Source organism: Parasteatoda tepidariorum, chromosome 6 (assembly GCF_982258835.1).
Source record: "Parasteatoda tepidariorum strain Cologne lab strain chromosome 6, Ptep-v5.0, whole genome shotgun sequence".
NCBI lineage: Eukaryota > Metazoa > Arthropoda > Arachnida > Araneae > Theridiidae > Parasteatoda > Parasteatoda tepidariorum.
Genome location: NC_141760.1, coordinates 58619995 through 58633677, shown reverse-complemented (window position 1 = coordinate 58633677; position 13683 = coordinate 58619995). Strand labels below are relative to the sequence as shown.

At 26.1% G+C, this 13683-nt stretch overlaps 1 protein-coding gene across 5 annotated transcripts in view; it reads left to right on the top strand.

The window, feature by feature from the left end:
• LOC107440258 (ankyrin repeat and IBR domain-containing protein 1) overlaps window positions 1-13298 on the top strand; it is a 36830-nt gene extending 23532 nt beyond the window's left edge. For 3 of the 5 annotated variants that reach the window (XM_087165903.1, XM_087165902.1, XM_087165904.1), the window contains 9 exons: window positions 152-286; window positions 1301-1387; window positions 2282-2494; window positions 3746-3973; window positions 5583-5742; window positions 6350-6463; window positions 7064-7178; window positions 8055-8098; window positions 11407-12000. In XM_087165903.1, coding sequence (XP_087022029.1) covers window positions 152-286; window positions 1301-1387; window positions 2282-2494; window positions 3746-3973; window positions 5583-5742; window positions 6350-6463; window positions 7064-7178; window positions 8055-8098; window positions 11407-11801 — 1491 coding nt within the window. In that variant the 3' untranslated portion in view covers window positions 11802-12000. Of the gene's footprint in view, window positions 1-151; window positions 287-1300; window positions 1388-2281; window positions 2495-3745; window positions 3974-5582; window positions 5743-6349; window positions 6464-7063; window positions 7179-8054; window positions 8099-11406 lie in introns of all 5 variants that reach the window. The other 2 variants (XM_087165905.1, XM_087165906.1) reach the window with 1 other exon arrangement.
• The last annotated feature ends 385 nt before the right edge of the window (window positions 13299-13683 follow it).

The window sequence follows — 13683 nt, the reverse complement described above, 5'->3', positions numbered from 1 at the left end:
TTTTTAAAGTTAAAAAATGTATACTTCAAAACAGTTATTCACATCTTCATCAATGTTTAATACAGTTTCACTATTGTTTCACACATAATATTCATCCGTTATGAGGCATTATGCAGATTATTTACAAAGCAATGTTATATATTTATTTCAGTGCAAGTATGAATTTTGTTGGGTGTGTCTAGAATCATGGAAAAAACACAATTATGGAACTGGTGGCTATTTCAGGTGCAATCGTCATGACGCTGTAAAACGTGCAGAAGTTAAGACAGAAGCTCTAATAAATGAAGTAAATTACCTTTTTTATTTGTTAGTTAGAAGTCACGAGAAAGAAATTTGTCCAATGAACAAAGGGCATCGTTGTGCTGCTGTGTTAGAAAACAGAACACAGCATATAAAGCTTATTGTTTCAGCTTTTATACATTGTGTTTTTATTAATTAAGGTTGTATAGGATAAGTGGTTATTGAAATACGAGGGTTAGTCTGAAAATAAGTTTCCCCTCTAGTTTTCCTTATGAAATTGAACAACGATGGTGTAAACAAGACAGTAGTTGAATGTGAAAGAAACCCATATACCATTGGGTATCGTTTGACCATGATCAAGCAGATGGTTCTGTCATAGTGCGTGCACAAAGTTGAAGTAAGTCTCTCAGTTTGGTCCTAGAGTTTTGGAATATGGAATTACTTTGAGCTTGAGGTTGGACTTATCAATGCTGCTCTTTACTGTTGTTGGATGACTATACGAATCTCGGCGACACCATTGCAATATTTTGCTTTGTATATTGTTTAAATGGGTGCAAAAATTATTTTGTGTGAATTATGTTTTAGATTTATAGTGATATATTTAAAAGGAAATTAAATATTCTTGTTCATAAAAATTAAGTACTAATAAATAATTATTGATAAAACCCTATTTTTGGTCAAGTGTTTGTTGATCTGGGTATATGCTGCTTGTTTAAGAGTAGTTAATAACTATAAACTTTTCATAAAATAATTGCTTTGTGAATGAAAATGATATAGCTATTAAGTTAGTTCTTCAATTTACTTTCACAATTCTTATTCTGTTAAAATATCTTTGGAGTATTTTTTGTAGTAAATTGAATTTCATTAAGATGTTTTTTAAAATGAAAGAATTTTGAATCATTGCTTTAAAAGCCTGAAAAAATTATTGATAAATAATTATAGATACCAATTTATATTTTTCTAAAATATTTCAATTTTCTTTAATAATGTGTATAAATATAGTTATGAAGTCTCCTAAAACAGCAAAATGTGGTATTAATTGAGATAAATTTAATTTTAGGCTGAAGAACATAATAAACATATGCAGGAGCTTAAAAGATTTTTACAGTATTATACAAGATTCAAAAATCATGAAAATAAATTCAAAGTGAGTATTAGAATGTTTAATATTATTAATTGAATGGCACTGATTTGTACTTTTACATTCTTTTGTAGTGTCTTGAATCAGTTTTAACAATTCATTGATTTTATATTTTTTTTCACTTAAGTTTTTCTTTAAAATTTTAGAATTAACTTATTTTACTAGATAATAAATTTTTCATAATTTTTAATGTTTATGGATTTATAAGAGTTCTGTAAGGTTTGGAAAATGTTTGAAAACATTGTTAATTATTTTACTAAAATTTACGTTTTCCTTGTGTAAAGGATTATTAAGTTATTATTTTTTTATGTTTTGTTTTTCATTAAATACCATTATTGTTGTCTTTAATGATTGAAAAATATGGTGAATGAATATAACTAATTTTTATGCAATTGAAATTCTCAAAATGTTTGACAAACCTTCATTTTACATATGTATTTATATTTCAAAGGTTTTTATATCTGTTTTAATAATCAATTATTAAATTTTTGAAAAAAAGGAAGTAGTTTTTTTTGTGCCATATAGTCTTGTAATTTTATTACCAATTATAAAGTTATGATAGAAAATAACAAATCATAAAAATCGACAAAATTTAAAAAAAAAAATAAAAAAAATATCAACTACTTTACCTATCATTTTCACTTACATTTCTGTTTTGAATTTCTGTAATTATATATAATTTTAAAAACCTTATAAATGAATGTAGCTTAACTTTAAATTGAAAACATATTTATTTAATGTTTTCACTAGCCAGTAATAATATAGAAGTTAATTAACTGGGGAAGTAGTCATTTTTTATCCTCTTCAAAGATTAATAAAAGAAAATATTTGTTATATTTCTTAATTCAAGCATTGTAGTCACAAACTTTTAATAATTTTTTATTGCTGTTATAAATTTAGTATGAAGAGACATTTGTGAAGCCCATGCAAGAAAAAATGAATATTTTAGTGGCAACCTTAGCTATGACATCATCACCCGAAGCAGACACTTCCTTTTTAGAAGACGCAATATACGAGCTTCTTCGAGCAAGGCGTATCTTGTGCGGCACATATGTACATGGTTTTTATTTAGAAGATAATGGATATAATAAAACTATATTTGAATATCTGCAAGTAAGTATTAAATTTAGTTGAAAAAATTAAATTAAACAAACTGTTTTACATTGCTCACTATTAAAAAATTTAATTTAGTTCCGCATTAGCAAAAATTCTTTAAATATGCATACATTTAAATTATACCAAAGAGTTTATTTAGAACTCAATAAAAGCTGGGATTGAGCAAAACTAATTCTTAACTTTTTATGTTGCGGAATTAATTTTGTTCATTTTAGGTTTTTAAAGGAATAAGAATCTGGAATGGACAAATCTGGAAGTAGTGAAATTTTTTATTTTGTGGCGAAAGCTAAGTTAACTATTAACCGAACTTTCCTCATAATGCCGTTTCATCACAGCTCAAGATATTTACAAAAACCGGCTCATAAGCATGTAAAAAGGTTTTCCCTTTCTCAATCATACACAAAGCTGAGCCTGTTATGTAAAAGAATAAGTTGAACCGCTTTCCTTACTTAGGAGATCACCTTTCTTATAAGCATCCAAACACAAGTCAATCATTTTGTTTTGCGATGAAAATAGTTATTACTGATACTAATGATGAAGAAGAAAAGAGAATTTGTAACACTTTGGAGGAAACATCTCAAACATCACATTTGGTGTTTATGCATGTTGTTGAAGATGTTGAACTTTGTGGTCTAATACCAGTGGAGTAAATGGTTGCAGAAACTAAAAAAGATCAAAATGATAACGATGAAAATGATGTAATGGAACCACAACCAGAGCCAACATTTGCAGAAGGTCTGAATGCCTTAGAGACAAAAACTTCCTGAATTCACACTAATTTACAGGAAAAGAACAGAAATATGTCATAAATGAGTGTATTTAAACCAAAATTTTCATTTGTTTAAAAAAAATAAATGTGTATATTCATATTTATTTTATATTGTAAAAATTTTTACGTTAAGTAGGTACACTTTTCAATTAAAATTTTTTATACTGATTTTAAATTTATTTTCAAATCCACTTTTTTTTATTATTCATACTTTTTCTACTCGGTATTTTATATTGACTTGCATTCATAGTTTTCCCATATCTATCGTTCACAAAATATCTTTTAAGGAATAATCGATCGATGTTCTATTGTATTAGTTAAATTTCTGTGATAATGATTTTGGCAACAGATGCATGCTAATATGGGGTTAAAATATGTAACATGTTATATTACTATTTGTAAAGTGTGTTTTATTCTATTAAATTTTTTTTCTAAATTTTATCGATGTATAAAAACATTTTTAAATATCTGTTTATCAGAAAGAACTGGAAGAGGTGACGGAAAAGCTATCTGAGTCAATTACTCATGTCTATCTACAAACTCCTCAATCCAAAGTCGTCCAAATGACGACATCTGTTAAAAGAAAAAGACTTGATTTGCTGAATGCAGTTCATAAAGGTTTGACACCTCCTGAAACACCAACTAGCCAACGTAAAAAGAGAAGGAATCGTTTACCTGGTCTAATGGGGATGGATCCTGTTGAAGATGTAAGTAATAAATGCTATTGGTTTCAGCTAACTGTATTCAAATAAGTGTTTCATTTGATTGTAAGAAGAATGCATTAGTAAATCTTAAATCCTTTTTTTTAAAAATGAAATTGTACTTTGAATTGCTGTGTAATGCATGGAACAATGTTTTAAAGAAATAAAACTCACTGATATTAATGATTGATAAACAATTAGAACAGTCAGTGTTAATTTCATAAAGTATAAATGACATTAAAATTTATGTAAAAATAAATCAATGCTAACAAAGAGTATAATTTATGCACTATGATGCTCTAATTTCCCTCAGAAGAGATTTCTTAGATACCCACATTCTAAATGGTATAAGAGTGAAGTGTGTCAAAGAGTCACAAAAAACTCCTCATTCACTATAAAACTGCTTACAAGATTTGATTACTTTAACTACCTTCTGACAACTGTTTGAAGCAGAAAATAAATAGGAAATTTTTATTGAAGTGACCATTGTATTGTATTCTCATTGTTTTAACTGAAATTCCATTCTAGCTAGGAGAAACAACTCTTAAAACTTTTTTTATTTCTCATCTTTTTTTTATGCTATTAAGCGAAGACTGGCAACCATAAATAATCATTTGAATGAGGAAATTTAGCAGAGGTTTCATATAAAATTTTTTGTTTTATTAAATTTTATTCATTTTAGAAGGTTATTTGATTTTTCTGACATGTAATTAGGTGGAGATGATTATATAAAATGTTCACTTTCTGCCTTCACTCTATATTTACAGTTACTGAACATAAGCTGTATTAAAATATTGATACACTTATTTATTATTATTTTTTTTTGAAGAGTGCTGCTTCTCATTTTGCAATTGCTCAGAAATATATTATTTGGGTTTATCACAGAATTTATCATTAGTAATACAAATATTATTTATAATTATAATGTGCTTTATGCCAAATTAAGAAACATCTTAACAAGTCAATTACCTAACTGTTATTTTTTTCAATTATTAAATGCTAAAACTCCTAAACTTTATACTAAATAATTTTGTAGTGTTTTTAAACTAACTAGAAATTTCAAGAATTATTTTTATTCTACCAAAAATTCTAGATTTTGATTTCTTTTAGATTATACACTTTGTGCTAACTGTAAGGGCAATAAATAGCAAAGTCTTTTTTTAATGTTTGCTTATGTTTTAACGTTATAAGAAGATTATCATAGTTAAATTAAAATAGTTTATATTACTTTGTAACAAAATTTTGATTTGTCCCTTCCGACTGGTTAATTTTGTTTCTCATTGGTCAATTTATATCTTTGATTGTATTAAATCAACACTTAATTATTATACTTACACTAATTCGATATATTTGGTTATAATTATGATTATAATTATAATCAATAACTAATTGGTTGATTATAATTATTCTTTGTTGTGTTCATTTAGTTGGGAAAAGAAGATTTAAAAGAAAATAATATATTGAAGTTATCAAGGGATTTTAGTTGTTATATTTCAATTTCATGGTTATTTGTTGTTAATATTTTAAGTCTAAGAAATGTAAGACTAAATATAATAAATTTTTGCAATGTCTAGACAAAAGGATCACTTAAAAGTCTTTTTTAAATTATTTTCAGATGAATGGATTATTAGATTCGTTAGAGAATGTTGATCCGAATGATCCCTGGGTTATTAACCGACAAGGTAAACACACAAATGTTGCAGCAGTTTGTGATTGGCCTGATTATGACAGTGATGAAGATGTTATTGCTAATTCAGTCCTGGCATCTGTTTTAGGTAAATTATGTTTGTTTCAAGTTTAATTTAGGCAAATAATGATTTTTTCTTATGAAACTTATTAAACAGGTTGAATTGCAAAGACTTTTATTGTTTATTTGTGAAGATAAAAAATAATTTAGGCAAAATGTGACTGCACAATATTTTAAGGCCATTTATTATAAAAACCCAAGATAATTTTGCTTTTCTTGTTGACTTGTAAATTCTTGAATTCATGTGAACTCTCATAATTTACGATTATATTATGTCTAGTGATGTGAACATAAATATTCGTAAACCAGTTAATAAACTGTATTACAGGTATTTAAAATTACACACTATCTGAAAAGTTATAATCTCAAATCTATCTAAATCTTGGAACTATTTATGTACTAACTTAAATAATGTAACAAGAATAAAAATTCTGAAATCTCTCTTTCTCTTTATCTCTCTCTTCTAACTACTGACTATATTACAAATTTTAGTTTGATAAACTGTTACTTCAGTGCTATGCTGGTATTCTTTTTTATGAATGCAATATAAAAATCTCACACTTGAGCAGAATCTTTTTAACAAAAACTAAAGTTTAAATAATTTTATTTTTCATCACTCATTATTGTATCTTTAGGTACTTGTTCTCGAGAAGGCTGTAAAAGACCCAGAGTCAAAAATAAAAGAACTGGTGATATCCATGAATTTTGTTCTTTATCTTGCAAGCATTGGAATGTTCTAAAGAGTTCAAGTAATTATAGTATATAATTAATATTTACGTTGACAAAAAGTTATTACTACGTTATTACTGAGATATGTTTCTGCCTTTTTTTTTAGCTGTAGTGATTTTCTACTAAAATAAATTTCATTCTATTTTTGTTTTTAACATATTTTTGGATTCTTATAGCTATCATGCTTGTGAATATCGCAGGAATATTTTTGAGTAGGAGGATTTTTTTTATGTAGGAGGAAAAGAGACTGAAGAATATTTTTTTAATGAATATTTTCTTCAGAAATGAGTTTCATTTGAAGAAACTTCTAATAGGCTCAAATCAGAAAACCATAAATTACACTTCTGTTAATTTATTATTTTAAAATAAAGATATTTCATTTTAATATTATCATTTGTAGGTTAAACCTTTCTTTCTGATTTTTTTATACCATTTAGTATAAGTATTTGTTTCTTCTCCTTTTAGGCAAAGCTAAAGTATGATTGTATAAAATTCAAATTAAATCTTAACAACATATAGTTTTTTTTTCTTTTGAAAATAGAGCTGCAGATTGCTTTTGTAAATTCTGCTACCAAGCTGTAACCTATGTCATTGTAAATATCTATTTATTCAAATTTCAGGCTCTGATAAAGTCACAGCTGTTGTTGATCCTAATATGGATTATCTTATTGCTTTGGAATTATCTAAATTACAAATGCCAGAAGGAAGAGTTAGTGATGAAAATGAGCATCAAAAGTTTGTTCTCAATTTTCTTTTATGTTTGCAGTTTACCTACACTTTTATTTGTAGTAAATACTGTATAAAAAGTTATATAATGATCTCTAGTTATTAATGTAATTTTTAAAGTTCTTAATTTGCTTTAGATAAGTATTATTTGGTATTTTTAGATAAACTTGTGCGATATGATTGTAAATTGCAAAAGAGCATAGCTGCTAACTTTCATGATTTTTGCTAAAGAATTTTTTTCATAGTCATAATTGAAAAGTAGAGTTAAAGCATTAAAGTTATTAGCAATTTTTGAAATTTTGAGAGGTAAAGCATAATTATCTGGGTTTTACATTTTTTTAAAACATTTTTTATGTTGTAGTTTAAATAATTTCATAATTTGATTAGTTAAGCACTTAATTTCAATTAATTACTAGGACAACATGAAATCCACTCATAACTTTTGTTTTTAATATGCTTCCTACATTTATATATTTTCTAATTGTGTTTAACATGATTTTCATGTTTATCATTTACTAACTAGTTTCGAAAGAGACTACCTTCCTCTGTGTAGTTATACTTTTATTATTTTCTACATCAGTTTCTAAAATTCGGTATTTTATTGAGAGTTAAACAAGAAAACATTGATCATGAAATTTTAATATTTTCATAATACATCAATGTAGTTTATTTTCAATTGTTCTTCTATATAATTTTTCGATTAAGAATATCAAGACTGATTTTTACAGATTTTTATTTTATTTTATTTTTTCGAGATAAGTGTTTTTTATTAATAAAATGCAATTCAATGTTAAGCAAGTTTTTATCCTTCATCAAACTTATCTATTTTCATACTATTTCTCTGTTTCTTGTATCTATCTTAAATTTCAGTATCTTTTTCTTCAGCAGTGAACCTAGTTTGGAATCTTCACATGAAACTGCTGCCAAGTGTAAGATTAACAATTTATACTGCATGTTTTTCCCTACCCAAATTGAACAAAGGTTTTGAGTTTAGTTAATGTCAGGCAAAAAGTTTTAGCGGAAAATTATTAATTGGATGTGAACAGCATGTTTTATATAAATTTGTTTAGTATCTTTAAAATAATATTTACACCCAATGCAGTTTTCTTTTTCTATTAATAAATGTGCCTTTGTATTTCTATATAGATTTTTTATTGTGAAGGAAAGTATTTAAAGAGATATAGCAAATATTTTACTACTAATAATTTTTTTTCCAATTTAAGTGATAATTTGAAGCTAAAGTGAAATAAAATGTTGTTCTATATTGTACTCTAATTTCTCTCTAACAAACTCTAATTTTTTGCTTATATTGTTTTTATAATTCATTTTTGAAACAAATTTTCAAATTATTAAATAATAAAGATAGTAAAAAGAAAATAATGTAAAACCTTTAATGAATAACTTATCTACTTTTTTATAGAAACTACTTTTTTATTCTTTACAATTAAGTAAAATAATTATACATGAGTGATGACATATTATTCAAAAGTGTACATTTTGATGTACCTGTCAATAGCATACAGAAAACAATACTAATATAAATTTTGTTTAGTTGAATAGTCAGATTGAAAATAAAATTTTTTGCAGAGTTAACCATCTAAGTTTTTCTTGAAAATAGATTCAGTATCAAGTTCTGACACAGCATAACAATAATAAATCATTTCACTCACTTTTACAATATCTTAATTATTTTAATTTTTCGAAATAGTTCTAAACATATAAAAGTGTTGAAAAATTAAAGAATGAAAAATTAATATTTTAAAAATGTACTATATTTTTTTCTAAGGGTGACCAAAAAGCTAGGAAATCATGGAGAATCGTGAAAAATTAGTGAATTTTATCAATCTTGAAGTATTAGAAAATGTAATGTAAATACAACAGGAAAAAAACATAGAAAAACATAGATTTTGATTTGAGATAGTTAAAAGTCCAATATTTTTCCTATAAACAAATCTTGCAAATTCTGAAAAATATTTTGATTATCGATTCTAATTCATTTTTATTAGATTATCTATTAGATTATTATCTATTAGAATTTTCTTATTTTCTGCCTTATAGATGCTGTTATATCTATAAAATATTACAAAAAGTTAATAAATTAAAAAAAAAGTTTTTTTTTGAAAAAAATTGATTTAATATATATTAGAGAATACTGCTATCAATATAAATTCTTTTTGTCCTTAATGTTAAGAAAACAGTATTTCTTTACAGGTATTAAATGTTAATCTCAGTCTTACATGTACCTTTGATCTGTCATAAATAGCAGCCACGTGGAATAAAATATTTGGGTATTTAAGTGAATAATATTAATATAATCGCATTAATGTGACTTTAAAATTAAACTTCTAGTTGCGTATTCGTATGATTCAAAAATCACAAATTGATATTTATATTCATGTAACTTAAATAAATTAAGTCTCATATTGATATTTTTATTAAAACGTTGGATAAATGCTTCCTAACTAAACTTTTTTCTTGCTAAAATTTCAAGTGTTTTTCTTATTACTTAAAAAGTGTTTTTGCACATAATAATTTTCGATTTCTATTTTCATCTTTTTACTAAACTAATCCATGTGGTATCCAATCTAGAATCTTATAAAAATGAAATACTCTTAAAAAATTCTGGGATTTTTAAACAAATTTCGCCAAAATGAGGTCGTGACAAAAGGGTTGAAACTAGATACAAGAGTTAATCGATGCATGAAAAAGTTTTTAATTGAGATTCGTTTTTCATTTTGTGTAAGTCTGGCCATTAATTACAAAAATCAGAGGAGTTTTTTTTTCTTTGGTCACCTTATTAATACATTTTCTTTCTAAATACAGAGATACAAATATGTCATTGTCAGCAGATCAAAAGTATCATTTTTCTCTTCTTCTACTAACTTCACTCTGTTTCATTTTCAAACACTATTACGTCATTAGAAAGAGGCTCTATTTCTTTTATTTGGTTTTATTATTCTTTTATTTTCTGATGCAAATAGCATTTTATGGTTGTTTTTTCTACTTTATCTCTTTATTATTTTTACTTAATCAATAACACACATTTAAAATCAAGAAACAATAAAATAAATGTTATCTATAGCTAAATTTTTTACGCATTAGAATTAATTACCTTAATGTTATTACTATTACCTACTTTATTGTGTTTTGTGGTATGCTATGAAATTATTAAAAAGTTGCCATAATGAGATGTCATGTAATTCGAATACGCACAAAGATGCCATAAGGTAATGCTAATACATAAAATATTATATATTACTTCAAAACTAGGTAAAAATTTCAAAAGTTTACTATAACTTAAATACATATTTTGTTTATTCTTCAATATCTGCAGGTATCACAACTAAATACATAGTATTTTGCCAGTTAAATATTTTTCTGTAAGTGTACCTAATTGATATATTTAATTAACATTTCACCCTCAGAAAATATACACATCTAAAATATCTTAATTTACAATTTAATTTCCTTATGATATAACTATTTACTTATTAGTATACTAATTTCTTTATAATTATGATTCTATCTTATCCCACGGTGAGAAATCTAACACATTTTTTAATTACATATATAATTGTATTATTATTCAACAATTCAAACTGTCTTCATGCTTAATTTTGAAGAAATCCACAATATTTAATGTTTCATAATTTTTGGCAAGAATTGTCCATAAGTTTTTCAAGTATAGCTATTATAAAATTTTAAATTTTTCTCTTAAAAGTTAATTTATTAAAAGTTATTGATTAAGTATTTAATAAATTAAGCATTTTAATAAATTAAAAAACATAATAAATTACAAGATAGATTTTCTATTAAATTTTTAAAAATCAATCAATAAAGCATTTGTGTGCTGTGCCCTGTTTCAGTAAAAAATAATTTGATCCTTGTTAATGTTTTTGTGGTTGCTAAAACGAATTAATCTTTTGTAATGTTTATTTTTTTAGTATATGCATAAAACTTTTAATGAATTTTTCCAGAAAAATGTAAAATTTTATGTTGGAGTTAATTTAAAAAATGTGTTGTAAAATGTTAGTCTCTAGTTTTTAAGGCGTACATAAAAAAACACTATGAAATATATCTGAAATATTTGTGTTAGAATTTCATACCACCTTAGGATTAACATTAGTTAACTGCTAAAAATTGAAAGATTGGTATTATTCATTACATTTTGTGATAAAATATTATATGGATATTATGGATATTTGTGATAAAATATTAAAACATTCCAATTTTTCAGGGATTCCAAATGCAGAGGAAGATCACATTAGCCACGGAAGAAATCAAAATGAATTCATTGATTCTCCAGATTCTACAAGCTCACATGACGAAGAGCAAATAAATAATAATATATTAAAATCTTCCTCTGATGAAAACTTTGTTATCTCAGAAATTCCTTTTAAAATAAATGCTTTCCATAAGAATGAAGGACAAGACAATATTCTTGATATTTCCAGTTTGAATTTGTATTCTAAAAATTGTGAACAAGACTCAAAAAACTTCAATGTGATACCCAAAAACTTAGATTCCAAAACAGAAAAAGAACTCTTTCGTTTAGAAAAAAACGCTGACGTTCCTAAAGTTAGTGATGTGCATTCAGGAATGGATGTCAAGCACACCTTGGAAAACACATGAGCAATATCTGAGATGACAAACTTGTTACCATTTGAGGAGTTAATGCATTTAATGTATGTTTCTTATAACATCCACATAGTTTTAATTGTGAAGTGAATTTTTGGTAAAAGGAGTTTAGAATGTTTCTAACATTTTTAAAAGATTATTGTATGTACTATAATTCAGTTTGTAATCATAATTATTTAAATCATGTCAAAAATTCTAATAGTTGCCAATTACTTAATTGCCACATAAATCTCATTTTACGACGTATGAATGAAAACTGCAGTGCAGTTATAAATGATTGATCATTAGCAATTTAGCTGTATTTCAGAGTTGAACTTACAGTATTGAACTTACTACTCATTTTGCTAAAGAGATTTTTGCTGTATCAAAGTTTTGTTGACTGTTAGAAGACGATAATTTACTTTTGAATTATGAGATAAGTTTTTTATGTTTATCTTCATCAGTTAAGAACAATATTTAATTTCAGAAACCCCCCTCAGATTGTAAAATTAAAATCAAGCAATGATGTGTATACTATAGATGAGATTGAACACACTTTTGGAGATCCGAGCAGCATTAACCTGAAAAATTTTAATTCGAGCCCGAGGTTACTCAGAATTTGTCCGAGATATTCGTTGAATAAAGGCCCAAATTTGCAGTGTTGCCACTCTGCATTTGATGTCTAAACAAGGAAAGGAGTCATTAAAATTTTTTTTGCACCACTAATAACTAGCCTGTAAACCAAAAAACAAAGAGAAAAAAGTAGAATTGAATGAGAAAGAGAAATGGTGAAGAGGAATCATCATCATTTAACTTTTGTAAGATTCCAAATCAGAAACTCTCTTAGTAAACTGTTAGGTTTGAGAATTTATTTTTATTTTGCTCTGCTGCTTCATGTAAGAATGTCTTAGTAAAGTAAGAAAAAAGTTAATGCAAATTTTATTCACGAGTCCACCCAAAACCATTTTTCAGTAAACGATCCCAAGATCTGACCGAGTCTGTCTCATCTCTTGTGTATACACGTCGGAAGTAGGATAAATGGTCCTGTTATAAATTTTACATAAAATGACTACGGATATTACACTTTTAATAAATAAAAAATTAACTATTCATATCTGAAAAGGTTACTGTTATTAGAAACTTGTGAACAATTATCAAAATATAATAAAGTAAATAAGATACAAAGTAAGAATAATACAATTGAAATACAAATTATAATAAACTACATAAAAATAGAAAATAATTTTAAGAATTTCAATTTATTTCAGTGGTATTCCTTGAATTATGATACCACACAAAGCGTACACCAGTATCTTGACTGCATATGGATTCCATTTTTCGAGCAGACGGTGTATTGCTGGAGTTACCGTAAAACCTCTCGGGGGGGGGGGGAGCGACTGCTCTTTGTTCCACAGTAAAATGGCCATTAAAGGAGATTGGTTGTTCTTAGGGATTACTTCCTATGACTTCAAAATGTTATCAAGGCACATGTTTTTTCGTAAACGATTTTAATTTTACTCGGTGTCATTTCCTTTGCGCAGAAATGCCACTTGTGATGGCATCATGAAAACTGGATTGATGAATAAAATTTAACTTCAATAAATAATAGAGGAGGTCGCTACACAGAAGTGGTCTTTCCTGGAGGTTTTACTGTATTGGCTTTCGATGAAGTAGATGATACCCGGCACCTCATGGAGTGTCGATGGTAATATAAAAAAAACATACTATCAAATATTTTTTTTCTTCATTTTATTGAAATCTTGATTTTTGATATTAACTTTACGTGACGAGTATACACATCATACACACCACAATAGAGATTTGGTACAATGTACATACACGTTAAACATGCACTAGTAATGATTTGTTGCTTCTGTTTTTTGTTATTAATTAGGTT